General features: G+C 38.4%; 3 protein-coding genes across 3 annotated transcripts; 1 reads left to right on the top strand and 2 right to left on the bottom strand.

Annotated features, from left to right (window-relative positions):
* Positions 1 to 13,584: 13,584 nt before the first annotated feature.
* On the bottom strand, positions 13,585 to 15,212 carry LOC140831021 (protein ANTAGONIST OF LIKE HETEROCHROMATIN PROTEIN 1-like). The gene is made up of 3 exons (XM_073194701.1): positions 14,547 to 15,212; positions 14,230 to 14,455; positions 13,585 to 14,110 (listed from the first exon to the last, which is right to left on the bottom strand). Exons 1-3 carry the CDS (start codon positions 15,066 to 15,068, stop codon positions 13,767 to 13,769), a joined length of 1,092 nt encoding a protein of 363 aa, XP_073050802.1. The 5' UTR covers positions 15,069 to 15,212; the 3' UTR covers positions 13,585 to 13,766.
* Positions 15,213 to 17,422: 2,210 nt separating this feature from the next.
* On the bottom strand, positions 17,423 to 18,091 carry LOC140830247 (uncharacterized). Its single transcript, XM_073193528.1, has one exon. It carries the CDS (start codon positions 18,089 to 18,091, stop codon positions 17,423 to 17,425), a length of 669 nt encoding a protein of 222 aa, XP_073049629.1.
* Positions 18,092 to 20,310: 2,219 nt separating this feature from the next.
* LOC140831020 (dicarboxylate transporter 1, chloroplastic-like) lies at positions 20,311 to 24,008 on the top strand. The gene is made up of 3 exons (XM_073194700.1): positions 20,311 to 21,637; positions 23,003 to 23,224; positions 23,516 to 24,008. The coding sequence occupies exons 1-3, from the start codon at positions 20,522 to 20,524 to the stop codon at positions 23,876 to 23,878; spliced, it is 1,701 nt and encodes a 566-aa protein (XP_073050801.1). The 5' UTR covers positions 20,311 to 20,521; the 3' UTR covers positions 23,879 to 24,008.
* Positions 24,009 to 24,277: the final 269 nt, after the last annotated feature.

Below are 24,277 nucleotides of genomic sequence, written 5' to 3'. Positions count from 1 at the left end.
AAGAAAATTGATTTCAGATAATGGGAGGCAATTTCAGGGAAAGAAGATCACGTCTTGGTGTCAATGAAATGAAGATCATTCAATCTTTCACATCAGTGGCCTACCCCAAAGCCAATGGCCAGACAAAAGTAACCAACAGAATCATTGTTCAAGCATTAAAGGCCCGACTTCCTAAGAAAGGTAAAGATTGGGTGGAGGAATTACCGAGTGTATTATGGGCATATCAAACTACACCACGAACATCTACTCGGAAAACTCCATACATCCTAGTCTATGGTTGAGAAGCAGTCATACCTGTGGAGATTGGGAAATCCTCTACTCGGATAGAATCTTATTCGAACAACAATGATAAGTCCCGAGCCATTGAACTTGATCTACTTGAAGAAAGGAGAGATCGGGCAGCCATTCAAATGGAAGCTTATCGCAGTCGGGTAATTAAATCCTACAAAAAGCATGTTCGATCATGAGATTTTCAGATTGAGGACCTAGTTATGAAAAAGGTCAAAGCAATGGGTGATGTGGGGAAATTATAAGCACGATGGGAAGGACCCTTCAAAATAGTTCGAAGAGCCAGCTCGGGGGCAGCTTATTATCTCGAAGATTCTCAGGGACACATTCTTAAGAGGCCGTGGAATACATTTCATTTGAAGAAATATTATGTTTAAAGCTTTTGTATCTACTATTTCTACATCTGATAAAGAAATTATTCAAGGAAATGTCTACAAAGTTCAGGGACCCGTACCATGGCACAGGGACCCGTACCCCGGTTATCTCTTAAGTCCAGGGACCCGTACCCTAGTTCGGTGACCCGCACCCCGGTTATATCTTAAGTCCAGGGACCCGTACCCTAGCCCGAGGATCCGTACCCAAGTTATCTCTTAAGTCCAGGGACCCGTACCCTGGCCCGGGGACCCGCACCCTGGTTATCTCTTAAGTCCAGGGACCCGTACCCTGGTCCGAGGACCCGCACCTCGGTAATCTCTTAAGTCCAGGGACCCGTACCCTGGCCAAAAGACCTGCACCCTGATTATTTATCAAAATCAATTATCTATTGTACCCAAGGGCTTATGCCCCGATTATGAATGTACTTGATGAAGGTGGGTTAAAATTCACGAGATTATTAAAGAGTTCAAGTCACCCGCAATACGTGTAAATATTTTAAGGCAGTTTTCAAATGCAAGGAAAGTTGACAGAACATACTTCATTAATACCGGAAAAATATTTACAAGGTGCTCAGAAGCCATGGAATGAAAAATAAATAAAAATAAAAAATACAGGATGGAAGAGTCCTAGTCTACTAGGGATCTTGTGTCCCTTCTTGTTTAATTTGCTTATCCTCCTCTTCTTCATCTGGGAGAGAGGCTGCAGCTTTGACCAAGTCAGTGAAGTCCTCTTGGTCGGAAGGAACAAGCCCTGCCTCCTGAAATTGCTCCAGGCATTTGTTGAAGCCCAAGTCAAAATAAGGAAAGGCCTTGTCAGCCACCATTTTCTTGAACTCTCGGGACTTCAAGAATTTTTCCCGGTCTTCTTCCTAGGGAGGTCTTTGAGAAGACTCGCCTTGATCATATCTTCTTCGGCTGCACCAGAGATAAACAGTTAGGTGATTAATACAAAATGTACTAAAAAGACAAAGGAGGATACTTTACCAGCCTGCGAGCCTGGTCAAACTCATCTATTATCTGATCCATAGGGTCTTCAAGACGAGACCCGATCCCATAATAAATTAAGTTGTCCCCTCCGATCAGTACTGAGGATAGGTAGGATTGCTTCTCCAAAGCATCTCGGGCATGGGTGAAAGTAGGGAGGAGTTTGAAGTCGGAAGGGAGTTTAGGTTGAGGGGGCATCGCGGGCAGAAAGCCTGTTGAACAGGTCGGGAGAGTGTGGAGTTGTAAAAAGAAAACAATTGTTTTCCACCCCTTCAAAGAAGAAAAGATATCAGTCAAGAACCGGTAATGCATTCGGGCCATAAAAGAAAAGACCCCGTCATTGAACCAGAAAGAATAAAAATAATGGAAGATGGAAGAGTTGATAGGAATGACTTTCATGCGGAACAAAACAAAAGTGGCTGCCATTCTCCTAAAAGCATTAGGGTGAAGATGATTAATGGGGAGCCTAAAGAACCGGGCAACTTCTTCAAAGAAATGGTGGATGGGGAATCGAAGACCGTTTTTAAGTTGTTCAACAAAAAAAAGTGTGGTAGCCAGGAGGAGGGGTGTCCGGGTGGTCGTTTGGCCCAGGAATTTTGATTTTGTAGGTGGAGGGGATGGAACCTAAAGACCTTACTCTTCTAGACTACCCGGGCGAAGGGTAGAAGTCACAGTAGAGAACCACATAGGCCCTGCTACCTGGTCCTTCTCTTTACCCCAGGAACTAGCGGGTCGGGAAGAGGAAGCTATGGTTTTTGGTTTTACAAGGGGTCAGGATTGGGAGATGGGGATGCCTACGGGGATGTGAACAGAATGTTCAGAAGGGGTCGGGGAGTTATCCTCCGACCGACCCCTGATATTTTTACCGGAAGTATAGGAGGTAGAATTCGTCATGATCTAAAAAGAGAAGTAAAAACAGTAAGGGAGAAGGAACTTACAAGGTGGGAAGATGATAACTGGTGATCGGAGATCGCTGGAGTTAGAATCGTCACGGCGGAAAGCTTGAGGAAAATTTTTGCAAGAGTTTGGCTACAAGTTGAATTTATGAATGATTTTTGAAAAAATCGATGAACTACTACATATAGGGGAGGGAGGTGATCCACACCGTTGATCTAAAACGAATTGGACGGAGTAGATAGGCCTAGGAAATTACACGGGATATTTGAAAAGACAGGCGCAGAGCTCGAGGCGTCATGATGATTTATCTTCTCGGAATACGAGAGATTCTGACAACCTTTTTCCAGAGCTTAAGTCAGCATCGATAGGGTGATGTCATCTTATCGTCTCGGGAAAATCAGATAGCAACCTGTTGCTCGTGACAGGGCACATAAGACTGATCGGGACAACGAGTATGACTCTAGTCCGACTATTTAAAGAGGGAGTCATGATACCCCGGGATGTCCCGTGTCATGGATGGTGCCCGGGACGTCCCGGGTCATGGAACCTATCCATGGATAGTGCCCGGGTCTGGATCGACATTCGAATCATAAGATTGCCCGAGACGAGGAGAGTACGACTCGAAAAAATTCATGGGGAGCCAGTCAGTCAAGAGGTCGGGCCATAGGAGCACCCGAGACATAATCTCCCCGGGACGATGTATGCCCGGGCCCTCGTGAGAAATCCCGAGAAGCATTTTACCCATACCACTTCGATATGAGCACCGCATTTATTGCGCCGACATAGTGTGCAGCCGACTTATCTCTTACAATAAAATAAATGGTTGACAAAATCAAATGGGCTAGATGTGATTAGTATGAGATTTGACATGACAGAATAATAGGGTATAACCAGCCGCGGAACCAGCCGCCCTACTATAATTAATGCTTATGTGCATTTACTATCTTTCTCCCAAACCAATCTCACAACCATCACTTGGTTACATTGATTTCTTGCTTGAGTTCCTCACTGACTTAATCATCGGATGGTCACGACAGACACCCCTCTGGCGCCCATTCACGTGATTCTTTTCTTGTTCGCAGATCTCTCAACTCGCTCAGGGAGGAAAGAAGTTCAGTTCAGACGTCCAACTCATATTTCCTTCAACATCTTGATAGCAAATCCGGCAGAGTACCCGACCCGAATCGCTCCTTTTCACCCGGGTTGCATCAATACATTCAAAATATAAAATCAAATATTAATCCGTAACTTCATTACAACATCATATTTTTCACTTTCGTTCTCAATTATATGACGAATATATCTGGATAAATAACTTGATATGCATGACATAAACATATATATGCAGACATAAGGAGCAAAATAAAATCAGTTATCGTCAAGAGTATATTATAATTCTTAAAGGATATAAATATTGTAGGTCGTGTATAGGGATGACTGGGTACAATTTTGAGTTTTTAAATATTTTATATTATTAAAGTGATGCTCTTTTATGATCTCTTCTCACCCCATAAGATATATCTAGTATGTGTCATGGATATCCAAATCTAAATCATTAGGAATTAATGAGATATCATGATTAGAAGATGATTGACTTGATGATCATTAATTTAAAGAATGAAGACATGTAAAACATTGAAAATTTATGTAATGAATTGAATTTTCATACCTGCATTTACCTAAGAATTCGACTTATATCCATGTTGGCTTACATATATCGAGTAGTTTTCTGTGATCGATCATCTTTTATTTATTATTAGGATATATGTGATATATAATAAATAATAAGTATATGCATTATTATTATAATAAACAAACTAAAAGAACATGTTACAATTTCTAAATCAAACGATAAGACAAATTTTAAAATTAAATCCCTCATTTTGAATATGATTCAAATTATATCAAGCAATAAAAGGAAAAATAAAAATGGTTTTAATTTTTCCTGTCTTCCAACGGTAATTTAACGATGAATGCTACCCGCGATCAATGTTTGATTCCTATTATTAAGGAAGTTTGGATGTCAGAAAACTATGACTTATATTGACTTACATGATATGAATTGGGTGGAACTCCCATGACTTCGATTTATGTTGTTGGAGAAACTCATGGAGACTGTCAACTACGATTCGATATTGATGGGCCACTTGACACATAAGATAAACGTAATATTATTGGGTCTTTATCAAGCGTGAGACAAATTATATGAGAGTTGCATGTGATTCAATTGAGCTCTCTCTTTTGGAATTGTGATTGATTGATATTACTAATGATTATAATTTGCTAATTGAGCTCAACGCCTTCGATAAAGAAATATGATTTTCCGTTTTCATTAGATGATGATGAATATGTAAAAATAGCACGAAAAATTCATAAAATTAAAACCTTTATTTGTGGCTTATTAAAACATTTTAAAATAGTCGACTTCATCTCTTCTCTCTTATAAACCAGTAGACATCATTTTTGCTTGCATATAGATTTCACCTATTATATCTTCTTATGAGTTTAAATATTATTTTATATTTTTTAATCATTTCACCAAGAACATATGGCTATATCCTCTCAAATACAAGGTAAAAATTTGTGTGAGACGGTCTCACGTGTCGTATTTTGTGGGACGAATATCTTATTTGGGTCATCCATGAAAAAGTACTATTTTTTATGCTAAGAGTATTACTTTTATTGTAAATATCGATAGGATTGACCAGTCTCACAGATAAAGATTCGCACAAGAGACCTATTCCAAATGCAAATATGAACTTGTTGATGTTTTTATTAATTTAAAGCCTTGGTCAAAAACCGCTTCAAAAACAAAATAATTCACATTTTATTTTGATAGCGTTGTCGAATATATCAATCTGGGCAACTATCTAGCTGCAAATGGTATCTCTTCATCTCACCACACCGCCTTATACACCAGAGCATAAAAACTAATCAGAATAACGAAACAAACATATTGTTGAAACCAATCTTACCCTTCAATCACATGCATATGTGCCATTGAGATTTTGGCCTTATGCCTTTTCCACCGCTGTTTATTTCATCAATCATTTACCTATACCAACACTCAATATTTTCTCTCCATTTGAAAATCTCTTTACACATGTTCCCAATTATTGGAAATTTCGGATTTTTTGGATGTTTGTGCTACCCATGACTTCTACTATACTTCACTCACAAACTGGATTCTCACTCCAAACCTCGCGTCTTCATTAGATACTCACTCACCCCAAAGTTCTTACCCATGCCTTGACCCTTACACTTCTCAAATTTGCATCTCTCGTCATGTAAAGTTTATTAAGTGTGATTCCATTCAATTCTTTTCATCGATTTCATCATAACTCTGCTAATAATTCTCGATGTGAAAACACAAGGTCTGGGGCTGATTTGATTCTCCATTCCCCATGATACCTCACATCACCCATAACTCTTTAACAACCACACCATCTTTAGAGTGAAAACACAAGGTCTGGGGCTTATGTTTGCAAGCTTTTTAAAACTATCTATAGCCTTAAATAAGCTCTGTGTGCGTGGTACCAAGAACGTCATCAATTTCATATAACTTTTGGATTTTGGAAATCTCTTATGCAGACATGTCATTCTTTGTCTTGAATTCTAATGGTCATATTATCTATCTTCTTGTTTATGTAGATGACTTATCATAAATGGTGACAATGATACACTTGTAAGCAATTTCATGTCTCTACTTGCTTAGAGAATTTCTCTCAAGGATCTTTGGCCACTTCACTACTTTCTTCGTGTGGAAGTTGTTCAACATAAATATGGAATCCTACTATCTCAACAACGGTATATCTCGGACCTTCTTGGCTGTACAAAAATGATCCAACTCTAAACTGGTCACTACTCCTTTGGCCTTAAGCACTTCAACGATATTACGTTCTAGCTCTGTTCTAAGTGATCCTACTGAATACAAAACCATTGTAGGTAGCATCCGATACTCGTCATTAACTAGACCCGATATTTCCATCAAAATCTTAGTATATGTATCGACCGACCACTGATAATAGGGCAGCCGTAAAACGTCTTCTACGTTATCTTTGTGGAAGTTCTGATCATGGAATTCTTCTCCATCATGACTCTCCATTATCTGTATATGATTTCTCTGATGCCGATTGGGCATGTAACAAAGATGATCACTCATCCACAAGTGCTTATATGGTTTATTTGCTTGACAATCCCATTTCATGGAGTTCCAACAATCAATGTACCATTGCTCGATCATCAGCCGAGACAGAATATAGATCAATTGTTGCCAATGTCACCGAACTCAAGTAGGTGTGCTCGATTCTAAAAGAACTTTGTCTCTGGATTGCACAATATCCGATTATCTATCGTGACAATGTCGGCACCACTCACCTATGTTCCAACCCGGGTTCCACTACTTGAACAAAGCATATCGCTATTGATTTTCCACTTGTGATTACCCTGGATGTCTTGAACTGGATCAAAATCCAGCAACACTAACAGCAAGCCGAGGAAAGAAATTTCCTTTCTCCGCAAGACGAAATTGCCCGTATAAAGTGCTATACATTGCAGGCAATTGCCCCTAAGATACAACGACTTCAATTCGAGAGTTTGCAGTACTTAAAATTCTCTAAATCAAGGTACAAAACGATGCAGGAACTTTCAAGTATGGAAGAGAATAAAATGCAAACTGATGGCATGAAAATTTCGAACCCTTGAATGATGGATGAGAGGACTATTTGTAAATGATCATCGGATACATAGAAGAGACGTGTCTTTACAGACCGGATGCGTTGAAGAGTCACAATTCTAGTCAAGGAACACATTGTTTGGTGCAAAAGCAACAAATAACAGATGCTAAGAGTGCCAACTGTCGCGCGGCCGCGCTCAACGTTTTGTTTACAGGAGGGACCGCTCGCTTGCGCGAGAAGATGCACGGCCACGCGCCCTGTTCTGGGCGATGGCTCCGAAATTCAGCAACAGGCGTGCATCTACGCGGGATGTGGCGCACCCGCATGCGTAGCTCTGTCCAAGTGCATCAATTTGTGGCTCGAGTGACTGAAAAAATTTATTTTCCAAAAAGATTAATATTGGTCAAAGACCGTACTGCACCGAATCGGGCCTGGCGGGCTGAGCCAGGCCGAGCGCGAGCGCGTGTTCACTGAGAGACAACCTATTAGCATCTTCTCCCTTCTAAAAACTTCTGGTACCCCTTGAGGCCCAAACCTTTATCTCAACTTGGAGCTTATCAGGGAGACTTCATTTGGTTATTTTCTCAATGTGGGACAAGCCACATTTGAGATATCTCACTTTCCTTTGCAACTCCTCACTCTTCCTCTTCTTTTCTCTTCATTTATCCAACAATCCGCCACATAAATGAAATTAATGCATGTATGCATATTTACTTGAAAGCTCTTGTGAATTATTATTGCATTAGGATAGGTAGTTTTTGACTTTGAACCTTCCTTAATAATATACTATAGGATTTACTAGTTGAGTAGTTACATGATGTCTTAAACTAGTCAACGTTTTATGTAAACCAAGTCAATAGTATTTACACAATAATAATTCTAACATATTCTTGTTATCATGTTGTGTCCATTTCCGCTCTGGACCATATCTTAGATTCATAAGTGTTTTTCATTGAAGCAGTCATTGCTTCTCATTTATATAGGTGATCTCCTAACCAGAGTATCCTGCTACACTCTAACTCTTAAGTATATGAATCATTAAAAGAAAACTTAACCTAACCACATGTTGCAGATCTTTTCTACTTGGATTTTGTAGGAATGAGCCTCTACTAATTCCAAGTATTCAAACTAATATTTATAACTTAGTTTTCTCATTGAACCAAGATCATGGGATCTCCAATATACAAGGCTGAGTTACCGCTATAAATATTTTATTTTGTGGGCTTTAAGCACATTCCTCTCAACAGTTTGTACATTTGATCTCTATTTATTCCTTTAGTAAACAGATCCACTAGGTTTTCGTTTGATTTTATATATTCAACAAAAATAACCACATTTGAGATCAATAGTCTTATGGTATTATGTCTCCGTCGAATGTTTCGAGACTTACCATTGTACATACTGCTTTGTGCTCTTTCTATTGCCGATTGACTATCACAATGAATGTTAATGGAAGTCACTGGCTTATTCCAACAAGGAATATCTTCTAGGATGTTTCTCAGCCATTCGGCTTATTCCCTAGCTTTGTCTAAAGCAATAAACTCATATTTCATAGTGGATCGAGCTATACATGTTTGCTTAGAAGATTTCAATGACACCACACCTCTACCTATTGTGAATACATATCCACTAGTGGACTTAGAGTCTTTTGTGTCAGATATCCAATTAGCATCACAATATCCTTCTAAAACTGAAGGATATTTTGAATATATCAAACCATAGTTTAATGTATATTTCAAATATCCAAGCACTCTTGTTAAGGCTTTCCAATGATCCTTATTTGGATTACTTTGCGTACTACTTAACTTGTTAACTGAATATGCAAGATCTGGACGAGTACAGTTAGTCAAAAACATTAGACTACCAATTATCCTTGCATATTCAAGTTGTGAGATTGGATCTCCTCGATTCTTTGCTAAGTGAACGCCTAAGTCTATAGGTGTTCTAGTAGGACGGCTGTTTAAGGTACTAAATCTTTCAAGTACCTTTTCAATATAGTGGGTTTGTGATAAAATAATTCCATCAGGTAGTCTAGAGACTTTAATCCCTATTATAATATCATATATCCCCAAGTCTTTCATGTCAAAATATTTTTTCAACATTTTCTTGGTATTTGTAATCAACTCATGATTACTTCCCATAATCAACATGTTGTCTACATAAAGACAAACAATTACATAAGCATTTGCATTACCTTTAATGTAGACACATTTGTCACATTTTTTGATTTTGAAACCATTTGGCTTCATTGTAGTGTCAAATTTTTCATGCCATTGCTTAGGTACTTGTTTGAGTCCGTATAGTGACTTGACAAGTTTACACACCTTCTTTTCTTGTCCGGGTGTAACAAACCCCTTGGGTTGTTCCATATATATTTCTTCTCCTAATTCTCCATTCAATAAGGCTGTTTTTACATCCATTTGATGAATCTCAAGGTTATGCAAGGCAGCAATGGCTATGAGAATACAAATGGATGTAATCCTAGTGACACGAGAGTATGTGTCAAAGAAGTCATATCCTTCCTTTTGTTTTAATCTTTTAGCTACTTCGAGCTTTGTATTTATCTATAGATCCACCATCTTTGTATTTCTTTTTAAGGATCCACTTGCATTTTAAAGGCTTACAACCCGGAGGGAGATCAGTCAACTCCCTGTTATGATTATGCGTGATAGAATCTATTTCATCATTTATTGCTTCTTTCCAGAAAGGAGCTTCTGGATTGGATAGAGCTTCTTGAATAGTTTTTGGTTCATCATCTAACATGTAAGTTATAAAGTCAGGACCAAAATACTTTTCAATTCTTGCTCTCTTACCACGTTTTGGTTTTCATTTATTTCTTTATAATCATTAGTAAATTAATAAGATCGTTTAATAGAACCTTCTTTTCTTTCCTTACAAGGAAAGCTGGTTTCAAAAAATATTGCATTCCTTGATTCCATAATTGTTCCTTCATTAATATCAGGAATTGTTGACTTATGCACCAAAAACCTATGGCTATGTTTGGTAGTAGTGATTGGATAAATAAATGATTAGTAATCAGAGTGATTAAAAAATGAGATATATAGATTAATAATGTAGTTTGATAAATAATATGGTGTTTGGAGTGTTTTTAAACTGATTGATTATTTTTGTAAATTATAATGTAATGACCGAAATGCCCCCATTGCTATTTAAATAAGTATTTTTAAAATAATTAGATAGCTAATTATATATTTAAATATACAACACTGATGTTTAAAAAAAAACATAAATCTAGATAATAAAAATAAATTTCAGTGTACGCATTTATTGTTTATTTAAAAGTAATATGTAAATATTTAAAAGTTGGGAGCAATTGAGACCCACGAGACTTTCTTTCTCACCCCCAATCCAAACCCTTACGTCCTCTGTCGCTGGGGTAATCTCGTTCCGATTTTTTATTTCATCATCGTTGCTTCGAGAAGTTTGGTGGACGTAGGACGATTGAAAAGGTGAATTTCTTGCAGACTAACTGCTGAAATGTTATGTGCATACCTAAATTTATTTTTTTTCCACTAATTACAGTTCTCATACGATTTGAGGTCTTTTTTTCCATAACAGAGTCCTTCTTGTGCATCCTATTGTTTGTGTTTGTTCGTCGGATTTTGCAAGGTTGTGACCGTGTTGTCCGGATTTCATACCGACGTCCGTGAAGAATACCAGCTACTTGTAAAACATATATCTTTTAGAGATGGTGATGTCTTCTAATTCACTTCTTTTCCACAAATTATTTTTACATATAATATTCATTTGCGTCTTCGCAAATGAGACCCTTTATTTTTAATTTTCATATTCTTCTTTGTCGCTTACCCTACTTATGATAATTTGTTCCCGGGTTAGTGCTGAAAATCTTTGAATGCAGCCTAAATACTATGTCGTTTTTGTTGGAAGAAAAGCTGGTGTGTATGACAAGTGGTCCGAAGCAAACTCCAAAGTAAATAGATTTAAGGGGGCTTGTTTCAAAGGGTACGAGAGTAGGAAAGAGGCCGAGGAAGCATTTAATTTTTTCCTCAGAAAAACGTCTGCTGAATCTTCATCCTCGCAGCCTAATATGTCCAATTCAAGCACGAATGATACTGGTGCCAATGATCGCAAGGCTTGTAAGAATGGTGATTTACTGAAGGCTATATCAGATTTAAGTCGTGAAAATCACAATCTAGCGAAGAGAATGGAGAAGAACTCCGAAGAGATAGCTATGTTGTTGGAGCAAATGGAACTAAGGGAGGAGTAAAAGATGACTTCAAATTAGGACCTTTACCTTTAGTATGGATACATAAGTATGTGTAGTACAACTTTGTTTAATTTTCTTCAATGTGTGCAATACATCCTACAACTTTGTACTTAATTGTTCTGAACATTAGAGAATTCATCATTATAACTGAAGTTACTTTTTTTTGGCAGATTAGTGGTGAAAGTATCTGACATAAAATCTCGTGTGCGCCAAGAGGTGTACCATCATGTAGACTTTGACAAACAACTGCGAATATGGTTGGTTTGTAACCATTATTATTAAATGTACATTTTTCCCAAGGTTATTTATGTCTAATAACTACCACCCTGGGACCCTTTATTAATATGTGATTTGCATATCTTCTTTGGAGTTCACCTACGTTTCTATACCATTTGAGGGAACATGTGGAAAGACTAGTAATTACTACAAGTAGTTGGGTAAGTGTATGGTACATTAATTGTCTCTATTTAAATAAATCATGCAACTGATGCTTGCATGTACATACCATCCTAAATCGTTTGTATGCGTGAACACTCTTGAAAGCATGTCTATTTCTTATAACCTTTGTTCTGAAGATACTGTCACAAGCCCATACGTTATACCGCTGATTGATCTGTGTTCCGACGATGAAAGCAACAAGAATCATAACAATGAAAAGTGTGAAGCTACTTGCAAGGGTGTTAAAATGCTTGTACATGGCTCTGATTTGCCCAAGAAGAAGAAGAAAATGAAGTTGTGTGAGCCAACAATGGAGCGACGAAAGGCATGTGAAGCAGAAGATGACACCGAGAAAGTCCAAGTTCATCGTTGTAACACAAGTGCAGATTGCAAGATGAAAAAGGCCGACCCTGGCGGAACGGAAATCCTCGTAATTGACCTCACCACTGACTGAAGTGGGTAGCATGTTATAGTTCTGAAAAAATTTCATTACTTCCCCACTCTTTTGAATCCATTATGTAGTACTAACCCTTTTGACGCCGTGTTAGTAGATTAGGCACGTTGGTAGTACAGGCTCCAACAGTGGGGAATATAAGACTTCGTATCAACATTTTGTAAATTAATGTTGCCAAGTAATCTGAAGTATTGTTATTAGCCTACAAATTCTTTGAATTTTGTTGGGAGCTTGTTGTTAATTTTTCTCTCCTTAACGTCATACTCGCACAATCCACGTTAAACAATTGAATATCCTTCATTCTATATTGTTGACACGATTGCGTTAATGTTTAGAATAATAAAAAGTTAGCACAATTTCTTCACATACCAACATAGGTAATTTCAGCACTGCACAACATGTGTGAGAATGTACAACTACATATACGACTTCTTACAACAGCAAAATGTTCTCACACATGAGACATATTACGTTTGAACAATACCACATACCCGACAATTGGTTGCGCGCTCACCAGTAGCACGATCATTTCCGAATATCTCACACCAGTCATGGTAATGTGTCCATTGCTTGTATCTCATAGAACGTAACGTTGGGTCGGTCTACGACAAATACAAGAATTAAAGAAGACAAATCAACAATGTAATCATTATTAACTAAACAATCAAAACATTACCTTCACGAGTGCCTCCCATGTTTCGTACGTCACATCGACTGTGTTATTAGAATCATTCCAACCCACACCACTTTTGCTTAGTAACATAACTAAAGCACTATATGTTTTCTTCCACACGTGGATCTTCGAGTTGATATGTGGATTTCCACGTAAGCTACTCTCGGGGATAGCTTCCTGCATTGCATTCTCCAACAAATTTAAATACCCAGCCTTAAATCCATTCTCACTTCTCCATCCCTTCGTTATGACATCTTTTAGTGCTTGGATTAGAACTTCTTCTTCTCGAGCATTCCAACTACGTCGTGTCTTCTCTTGTTTGTTGCTTCTACCCACAACGCTCGTAGACGATGCTCCACTATCCATGTAGAGGTGATTGAGTTGTTTATATTCCTGTGTACAAAAACATGAGCAACGTAATTCAACTGTGTCATAGTATGTGATGAAGTAGAGACATATGGCAATACTGAAGCAAACTGTAGTGGCAAAAATGATAGTGAACACTTGTATAAAAGCAAACATTGCATGCACAACTGTAAATAATGTCACAAACTTGTGAAAATTAAATTGTGGAAATCAATACAAAGAAATTGAAAGTACAGTATCAACTAATTCAAATGAAATACAAGCGAGTTAAGTGTTCATGTTCCACATCGACATTGCTAACTCGTCTCTCCAAGCATCCCACCCAACTGAAGACTCCAAACTGGTGATGTAATCATTTTGTGTGTCATTAACTGGGCTCCCAACATACTCTTCTACATTTTCCAATGGATCTTCGTCCATTTGAGCTCGTATGAAATTGTGTAGTAGAATGCAAGCCAAAATTATATGGTTCTGAACTTTTAGGGGGGTAAATAGAAGGACTTCGAAGGATGGCCCGTCTTTTTTTCAACAAACCAAATGCTCTTTCAATTACGTTCCGAGCTTGAGAGTGTCTCCAATTGAACAACTCCTTGTAATCTTCTGGCCCGCAAGCACGATTGCCCCAAGCATCACGATGATACCTAACACGGCGATACGGAGTCAGGAAACCCTCGACATTTGCATATCCATTATCACATAGATAATAACAACCTGTGTTTTATCAACATAAAAAATTATGAGTTTTACCAATCTTTGTAAGCGAGTAATTTGTTTCAATTATTGGTACATAACGAAGGAAGAAAGCAAATGTTCAGAAGTTCAGATCAAACCTCGTGGCATTCTCAATGAATCATCCCTGCTTAGCGCATATCTTAAAACTCGAGCAACTGCCGCGGATCCCTCCCAGCCCGTCAGAGCGTAGATGAAATTCATATTGCGGTCACATACACCCAACACATTCACAACAATAGTAACTTTTCTATTTCTGTATCTTGCTTTTTCTCTGCAAGGTACATGTACACCGACATGGGTTCCATCCAATGCGCCGAGGCAACCCTGTAAGCAATGTGTAAACAACCTTTATATTATCGAACGAAAGATTAAGGAAACAATATGTCGATAAGTAACAATGAAAATGAGCTATTACCTTAAAACACCTCCATGTTTCACTGCTACAATCATCATCGACAGGAGACGGCTTCACAAGGAGTAGTGGATGTAACTTCAACAACGATTTAAGAACATCATGAAAATGAGCACTAACTGTCTGTCCACTACGTATGTAATCATGCCCAGCTACACGATTCTTTTTATGATGTGCCAATATAGACAAGAACATGGCCACTTTCTCCTCGACTCGTACGTATCTTGAGTCAGATAACCCGCCTACGTTTGTTAACAAATAACATAGTCTTGTGAATGCGCTACGATGCATCCTTAAGTTAGTCAGACATTGGATATCTCCAACTTCAATAATCCTATGCAAATTGGTCAATTGAGCATGGACCCTTTCGATCATGCTGTACGAAGCAGCTTCTCTTCGACGGACACGACGGGTATTTGAGACAATTCGTGTATGCTCTCGTATTAGGAGACATAACATCACAAAAGATCGACAGAACATATGGTAGACCAGCAGAAGGATTACAAGTTTACTACCGTGCTCCATGTAATCAGTAAAGTCAACAGAAAACTGGAAATTTAAGTCTGATTAACTAACAAAAGACTGGAACATTGTAAACTAACAAATGTGATATAATGGATACCCGGTTAGAGGACATGGATGTTAACCAAAATCAAAATACCCAATACGTAAATTCGTTATCCTGGTTCCAGTGAACAAAAGTGCAAAAAACAGTTTTGGTTTAAAAATTTAAATTTTAAAATTAAATTCTAATTAAAAAAAGCATACTTACGAAATCTTACGAAAATAAAGCAACATGCTTTTTTTCAGTCTCCTACCGAAATGCCCTACAAGTAGCTTCAAAAATTATGGGGGAAATTGACAACTAACCCAACATCACTTCCGTAGCATAGCAAAAGCTTCCTTACGGTCACGGATCGAAAGAAATTAAAGGCAAATTCAGCAGCAATAAAAATCATTTCACGAAAAAGAAGCGGGAGAATGAAGTATTTCGCCCAAAAAAACCATACAACATTTACCTCCACACACGGATGCTTAGAAAACTGCTACAGAAGACAGAAATGTACTTCACCCTTCAACAGATTCGCAGCCTGAAAAAAAATGCGAGGACGCCATTGAAGAGAGAGGAGAAGAGTTCAGTATTGTTGGTTGTTGAGATAAGGGTGTATACAATTCTTTGGTCTTTTTTTGTTGGTGAGAGGAAAGGGTACTTTCGGTAGGGACCGCTCAAATAAGTGCTCCTGTTCACTTCAGGATTGTTTATACTGCCAAAAAGTTGAGACTAGTGTCTCTTCTTTTCACGCCGCTACAGTGACTAAATCACGGGCTGCAAGATATCAATGGTTGAATAAAAAACCAGTCAAACAACTGATTACATTTTAATCCTTCCCTAATCCTACGATAATCAAACCTACCAAACGTAGCGTATATGTACTACTGTTATATGCATATCCAATAAAAATGCAGTCAATAGTTTTGGATCCAATTTTAACTTGTTTTGACTTGGGTATTTCATCTTTAGCCAAACACCCCCACACTTTTTAGGCATTTGTAAGATGGTTTACGACCCTTCTATAATTCATATGGAGTTTCATCTTTTCCTTTGTGTGGTATTTTGTTTAAAATGTGGTTTGCAGATAATATTGCTTCCCCCCATAGTTTTTAAGGTAAGCCAGAATTTATCAACAACATGTTCATCATCTCCTTAAGAGTACTATTTTTACGTTCTGCAACTCTATTTGATTGAGGTGAGTATGATGCCGTAGTTTGATGAATTATGCCAGAGTTAGTGCAAAATTCTTCAAATGGAGCTTCATACTCTCCACCTTTATCACTTCGAAATATTTTGATTGTTGTACTCAATTGATTCTCAACCTCATTCTTATAATTTTTGAAAGCTTCTATAGCTTCATCTTTACTTTTCAATAGATAGACGTAACAATATCTTGTGCAATCATCAATGAATGTTATGAAATATTTTTTCTCACCTCGAGTTTGCACAAGTTTTGAATCACATACGTCAATGTGAATTAATTCAAGTGGTTTAGTATTTCTTGTCACATAATGGAATGGAGTTTTGGCCATCTTTGCTTCAACACAAATCTCACACTTATCTCGTGGATTTCTTTTAAATGGCGGTAGCACATTTAAGTTTGCAAGTCTTTGTAATGTGTTAAAGTTAACATGTCTTAATCTTTCATGCCATAAATTAGAACTTTCAAACAAGTAAACAAAATTTTTAACTTTATTCTTTGTCTCATGGCGGGAAACATTCATTACATTCATTTTAAAGAGACCACTATCTTTGTACACTTTGCCTATAAATACACCATTCTTAGTCAGGACAAACTTGTATGATTCAAACACAAGCTTAAAACCGGCCTTGCTCAATAAGGATCCATAAACCAAAATCTTTCGAATGTCTCGCATATGCAGCACATTCCTCAATGATATCTCTTTGCTGGAAGTCATATTTAATACCACTTTGCCAATTCCTACGACCTCAGATGTCGTAGAGTTTCCCATAAACAATTTCCTATCACTCACAGTAGTGTAGGATGAGAACATTTCCTTTTCAGCACAGATGTGGCTAGTGGACCCGATACCTATCTACCATTCCCTTGGATTATCCACCAAATTGGTTTCAAACACAAATGCGGATAGAATAAGTTCTGATAGATCTATTGGTACATGCCTTTCATGGATGATGTTGGCTTGCTTTAGTTTCTGTTGTTTGTTGTCTTTCTTTGGAAGACGACAGTCATTGGCCATATGATTCGGTTTGCCACAGTTGTAGCAAGTTCCTTTGAACTTCTTATCCTGCCCTCGTTTCTTCTCATTTAGAAGGCGCTTTCTCTTGTGACTGTTGCTAGATTCTGTTAGATTGACTTAGCCTCGGCCTCCATCGCTCTTTTGTGAGTTTTGGCTTCAGAAGTTCGGCTATCTTCCTCAATGCGAAGCCTCACAACCAGATCTTCAAGTTTCAACTCCTTGCGCTTGTGCTTAAGGTAGTTCTTGAAATCTTTCCACATAGGTGGCAATTTCTCAATCATAGCCGCCACTTGGAATGGTTCATTGATATCCATCCCCTCTGCCAATAAGTCATGAATAATAATTTGAATTTCTTGTACCTGGCTTTTTACAGATTTTGCGTCCACCATTTTGAAGTCTATGAATTTTCCAACCACAAACTTCTTAATGCCCGCGTCTTCTGTTTTGTATTTCTTCTCCAAAGAGTCCCAAAGTTCCTTGGCAGTGTTGACGGAACAATAGACACTGTAAATTGTATCATCAAGTCCATTGAGTATGTAGTTTCTGCAGATGAAGTCACTATGATTCCAAGCGTCAAGTGCAGATCTTCGTTGTGTGTCTGTGTCGTCTGCAGAAATGACAGGGGGGTCCTCCTTGAAGAATCGAGACAGGCTTAGTGTGGTGAGATAGAAGAGCATTTTCTGATGCCAACGTTTGGAGTCAGCACCAAAAAATTTGGGTGGCTTTTCGCCGTGAGCGGGAGCAGCAGCAACTGGAGCGAATGATGTAGTCGACATATCTAGAATAATAAAACCGAAACTTTCGTCTTGCGATTGTGATTACCCTGGATGTCTTGAACTGGAACAAAACACAGCAACACTAACAGCAAGTCTGGGCAAGGAATTTCCTTTCTCCGCAAGACGAAATTGCCCGTATAAAGTGTTATACGTTGCAGACAATCGTCCCCAAGATACAACGACTTCAATTCGAGAGTTTGCAGCACTTCAAATTCTCTAAATCAACAAACAAAACTATGCAGGAACTTTCAAGTATGGAAGAGAATAAAATGCAACTAGATGACATGAAAATTTCGAACCCTTGAATGATGGATGAGAGGAGTATTTATAAATGATCATCTGATGCGTAGAAGAAACACGTCTTTCCAGATCGGATGCGTTGAAGAGTCACAATTCTAGTCAAAGAACACATTGTTTGGTGGAAAAGCCGTAAAGAATAGATGCTAAGATTGCCAAGGGACACACATGTTTTCAGAAACAGCGCAGCGCACGTTCTATTTGCGCGCGCAGCCGCGCGCCTTATTCTGTGTTCGCGCACAGCAGAGCGCGGGCGGCCGCGCGAGCCGCGCGCCCTGTTCTGGTCGATGGCTCCGAAATTCAGCAATAGGCGCGCATCCGCGCGAGATGTGGTGCACCCGCGCGCGTAACTCTTTCCAATGCATCAACTTGTGGCTAGAGTGACTGAAAAAATTTATTCTCCAAATAAATTTGATCCAAAAAGATTAATATGGTCAAAGACCGCACAACACCAGGCCGAACCGAGCCGAGCGTGCGCGTGTAATTCACCGAGACACAGCCTATTAGCGTCTTCCCCTTCTAAAAACTTTTAGTACCCCTTGGAGCCCAAACCCTTATCTCAAATTGGAGCTTATTAGGGATACTTCATTTGGTTATTTTCTCAATGTGGGACAAGCCACATTTAAGACATCTCACTTCACTTTACAACTCCTCACTCTTCCTTAGGGATGGCAACTTTCCCCACGGGTTTGGGGCCCCGCGGGGAAAACCCGAAACGGGATGGGGATCCCCGTTTTTTTTCGGGTTTGGGTTCGGGGATGGGGATTTTTTTAATCTCCGATGTATTTAGGGGCGAGGTATGAGATTACTATCCCCATTCCCGAAATCCCCGAACTCACCCCGAAAATAATATCAATAATAAAATAATAATATTATTAACATTAATAATATAATAATAATATTATTTTTTAAAATATTAATAATCTTATTATTATTAATATTGATATTGATATTAATATGAATATTATCTCTAATAATTATAGATAATAATAACTTTTGGTTTGAGAAAATCTCTGAATTCGTCATCGTCTTATGGGGACGGAGATGAGAAGTTGATCCCCGAAGTTTCGGGTTTGGGGATTCCCCGAACCCTGAAAAAGCGGGGATCGGGGCGTGGATGGGGGTGGGGATGAATTCGGAGATGAGGATGGTAATGACAAACCCGCCCCCACCCCAGCCCCAACCCATTGCCATCCCTACTCTTCCTTTCCTTTCCTTTTCTCTTCATTTATCCAACACCACTTCATTCGAGAACAAGTCCAAAATGGAGACTTACATGTTTCAAGTGATTAGGATTATTAACCAGTTTTGGGTATTTCGTGTACTGTAATATTATAATAATCTTTATCAATAGGAAATTTAAATTATTCTTCCATTCTCTACCACATAACACTATTTGCTTTGTAAGATATTAGCTTCACAACACTTGGACTTATTATTGATTGATGTGATTATAATGTCACGAAAAATTAAACAATTTTAAAAATAATTTTTTTACAAATTAGTCGTACGTTTTTATAGCATATATTAGTTTGATAACAATGAAAATTAATAGGACAAAAACTTGTATGAAACGGTCTCAAAAGTCGTATTTTGTGAGACGGATCTTTTATTTGAGTCATTCATAAAAAAAATATTACTTTTTATGCTAAGAGTATTACTTTTCATTGTGAGACGATCTCACGAATCTTTATCTGTGAGACGAAGCAAATCTACCGATATTCACAAGACGGGGCATTAGCATAGAAAGTAATACTTTTTCATAGATAACCCAAATAAGAGATCCGTCTCACAAAATATAACCGTGCGACCATTTCACACAAATTTTTACCTACAAAATTAATACACGAAAATCTTGTTAGTTCTCTTAATTTCCCCACAAATTGCCTAGTCCTAATTATTTGCGGAGTTCTCGAGCACAAACTAGTTCAACTGCCACCCGGCCACTTCGATTCCGTTTCCCCACCATTCGATCCAATTCCGACGGTTCAGATTTACGCTCAAAACACTTCTGTTGCACATTTACACCCCCACCCCACACCCCTATCCCCAACATAGAATTGATCACGAACACGCAGGGAGGCAAGAAGTTCCAACCTCCAGCACCAGGCTGCCGCTAAACGCCGTGAAAGGATGGCGTCTTTGGCCCTCACCACATCCTTAAGCCTTTGCTTTCGCCCACTCTCCTCCTCTAAATGTCAAAAATCCAAAGCCGTCTATCCCTCCACTAGATTTAAATCAATTGTCGCCAATTCCACTGACAATTCCAAGAGCAACCCGCTTAGTGGTTTTCCTCGACAGAAAGATCGCGTCCAGTTCGCTAAGAAAAATCCCAGATTCCTAATCAAACGTGATCCGATTGTTTCAACTCCGTCCGCTTCCACTTCCGCGGTGCCGGTAGTGCCGGCTCCCCAACCGTGGCAGGGTGCTGCCATTAAACCACTCATAGCTTCCATAGCTACGGGTGTTATTATCTGGTTCCTTCCGCCGCCTTCTGGGGTTTCGAGAATCGCGTGGCAATTGCTTTCCATTTTCTTGGCAACTATAGTTGGTATCATAACGCAGCCACTGCCTTTGGGAGCCGTAGCTTTAATGGGCCTCGGCGCTTCTGTTCTGACGAAAACTCTTACCTTTGCCGCTGCATTTTCAGCCTTCGGAGATCCCATTCCCTGGCTGATTGCATTGGCTTTCTTTTTTGCACGCGGGTTTATCAAGACTGGATTGGGTAACAGGATTGCTTACCAATTCGTGTCTTTGTTTGGGAGTTCTTCTTTAGGATTAGGTTATAGTTTAGTTTTTAGTGAAGCCCTTTTAGCCCCGGCTATTCCCTCGGTCTCTGCTCGAGCCGGTGGCATATTTTTGCCTTTGGTGAAATCCCTTTGCGTTGCTTGTGGTAGTAATGTTGGTGATGGGACTGAGAACAAGTTAGGATCTTGGCTAATGCTTACATGTTTCCAAACTTCTGTGATTTCGTCATCTATGTTTCTGACAGCAATGGCCGCAAATCCTTTGGCTGCTAACTTGACAGCAAGTACTATTAATATGTCCATTGGTTGGATGGATTGGGCTAAAGCCGCTATAGTGCCCGGACTGGTTTCGTTGATTGTGGTGCCAATGGTTTTGTATTTGATCTATCCACCTACAGTGAAGAGTAGCCCTGACGCGCCTAAGCTTGCTAAAGAGAGGTTGGAGAAGATGGGGCCTATGACTAAGAATGAGATAATCATGGCTGGAACATTGCTACTCACGGTATTGCAACTTAAGAATCTAACTTGGATTATAAATTTTCATTTAGTTACTTTTTGTTTCATTTATGCTGCTAATACTATGTCTACATGGTTAGTTATTTAGAATTTGGGCTGCGAAAGTTTTACCTCTCTTTTGTTGATTGGATGTGTAAATTGTTAGGGAGTGTTATTTAGTGTCATTCAAGAATTACAAAGGTTTTGGCTCTTTGAATGGGAGTTAGAGTAATATGTGGAAATTAAAATACCCAAGATTTCATTAGCATATTTTCAGCTAATTTCATATTATATTTGATAACGTGAGAAACTTTATATGCTTTCACCAATTGTCTGTTCTTAACATTAGAGTTTATTGCATGATGGAAAGTAAATATGGTAAGATTCAATTTTTGGTGTAAAAGCTCTGAAAGACTTGTATCTTTTGAATAGTGCTAGTGCTTACTCCTTACCATGTTCTTAAGTTACTGAATTAATCATTAATTTCATTCAGTAGATAAGCGTGTTATAACATGTTTTTTCTCAAACTTCCCTTTCCTCTATGATCCCTCACATTAGTTGCCACAAAATTCATTTAATGTTTTTATAGTTTTTCTGAGTAAATCTTGTTTATGCGAAGCTGTTTTCTGTTTACAGTATCCAAAATGTGGCCCTTGTTTGAATTGTTTGTCTTTTATCCATGGCTATGGGGCACTGTTAAATTTGATGTTTCATTTCTTTAATCGTGTCTCTTATCCTGATCTTTTCAACAAATTAATTATATTTACTCTATGCAATGAACTTCACCCGTAATTTTCAAGCAGACATTGTTGTGGTGCCTTTGTGGTTGACTTTTACTAAAATAAATTATATGATTGCATTTAAATGGCTCAAATCCATATCTGCATACAGAAGAATGATAAAATAATTGGAGAAACGAAAAGGTCAATACTTGTTGTTCAAAATCGCGTGATAATATTTGGCATTTGGATAGTAAAAACTCATTTCTAACTTTAGAAGCCATTTTAGTTTCTGCTACTTAAGATCAAGATATTTCATTGTCTGATTTACTCATTTCTTGATCCATCAATTCACTTGCATTTCACGGCTATCTTATCCTCACCTTAATCTGTTCACAACTATATCCGAGTCTGTATTAGCAACATTGCCTCAAAAATTTAGGAAACAGGATGTGGTTCCCTCCGAAGCCACATCCCATTACAGATTTCAGACTTTGACGATACCTCCACATTTTTCGGTGGATAGTATTATGTGGACAAAATTATATCTTGATGGCATTTTTCAATTCCAAAATAATATTCTCAACATTACTGCTGACGTTCATTTACCTGATTTTATTCAAATTGATGACTACGTATTTTCCATGTATCAGGTAGGACTATGGGTCTTTGGAAGCAAGCTGAATGTAGATGCCGTTACTGCAGCAATTCTTGGACTATCCGTCCTCCTCATAACCGGAGTCGTCACATGGAAAGAGTGTCTGGCCGAATCAGTTGCTTGGGACACCCTTACGTGGTTTGCTGCACTTATAGCAATGGCTGGATATCTAAACAAATATGGACTCATTTCCTGGTTCAGCCAAACCGTAGTTAAGGTTTGTTCACTTTTCACCACATCTTACATTAGAGATGGGGAGCAACAATCGCCCTTCTATTCCACTTGGCCACCTGTATAGCACAATTTTAAAACCTTGCATGGAGCTTTTGTAAAGTTTAATTATTTTTAATTTTACTGTTAACACAAGCTATGATTTTTTTTCTGTCTTTTCTTATGAGTGGCCTAATGTAACTCCTAGTTTAAGATTTATTTTTCTTCTTGCCCTCTACTTTATATTATTCATTTGTTTCTAAGATGTATCTTATCTATTTTTTTCCTTCATTTACAGTTTGTTGGCGGCCTGGGCCTTTCATGGCAGCTATCGTTCGGTATTCTCATTCTCCTATACTTCTATTCTCACTATTTCTTTGCAAGCGGGGCTGCGCACATTGGGGCCATGTTTACGGCATTTCTATCAGTAGCAACTGCATTGGGTACTCCGCCATATCTTGGTGCCATTGTCCTTTCTGTCCTCTCAAATCTTATGGGTGGCATTACTCATTACGGGATTGGATCAGCACCCGTCTTCTATGGAGCTGGCTATGTGCCACTCGCGAAATGGTGGGGCTATGGATTCTTGATCTCCGTTGTGAATCTTGTTATATGGCTCGGCGTGGGCGGAGCATGGTGGAAATTCATTGGCTTATGGTAGAATCAGCTCTTTGGATGAACTCTCTCGTACAATAATTTTTGTCTGTTTCGATTGGTTACAGTTTTGGTTTCCCTCGTGACATTCACCGTTTGAACCTTTTTCTTTGAAGCAAAGATTTCAGAAGTTTAGACGGGATCATGTGTAATTTGAATATACGAGATTTCGACTAATTGAACTATAATGGGTTATTTTACGAATCAAATACAAATATATTTTAGGAGAAAGATTTGAATTTTATATGAAATATATAGAAAATAGTTGATTTAATCGTAAAAAGTTTATATAAATTGTTATATTGTCAATATGACTAGAAATGTACATTTTTTATCGTGGAATTAGAAAGTAAGATTAGAGGTAGTTTTTGTCTATTTGTAATACCAAAGATCAAAATATTAGAAG

The sequence above is a fragment of the Primulina eburnea genome, chromosome 4 (genome assembly GCF_022965805.1).
Source record: "Primulina eburnea isolate SZY01 chromosome 4, ASM2296580v1, whole genome shotgun sequence".
In the NCBI taxonomy this organism is placed as follows: domain Eukaryota; kingdom Viridiplantae; phylum Streptophyta; class Magnoliopsida; order Lamiales; family Gesneriaceae; genus Primulina; species Primulina eburnea.
This window is presented reverse-complemented; position numbering and strand designations above follow the sequence as displayed.

Bases quoted from the DNA above. Each gene is read 5' to 3' on its own strand.
- LOC140831020 (XM_073194700.1), top strand. From the start codon at position 20,522: ATGGCGTCTTTGGCCCTCACCACATCCTTAAGCCTTTGCTTTCGCCCA. The intron at 21,638-23,002 runs GTATTGCAACTT...TCCATGTATCAG, and splicing joins CTGGAACATTGCTACTCACG to GTAGGACTATGGGTCTTTGG. The intron at 23,225-23,515 runs GTTTGTTCACTT...CTTCATTTACAG, and splicing joins TCAGCCAAACCGTAGTTAAG to TTTGTTGGCGGCCTGGGCCT.
- LOC140830247 (XM_073193528.1), bottom strand. From the start codon at position 18,091: ATGTCGACTACATCATTCGCTCCAGTTGCTGCTGCTCCCGCTCACGGC.
- LOC140831021 (XM_073194701.1), bottom strand. From the start codon at position 15,068: ATGGAGCACGGTAGTAAACTTGTAATCCTTCTGCTGGTCTACCATATG. The intron at 14,456-14,546 runs GTAATAGCTCAT...CATTGCTTACAG, and splicing joins AAACATGGAGGTGTTTTAAG to GGTTGCCTCGGCGCATTGGA. The intron at 14,111-14,229 runs GTTTGATCTGAA...GATAAAACACAG, and splicing joins TTCATTGAGAATGCCACGAG to GTTGTTATTATCTATGTGAT.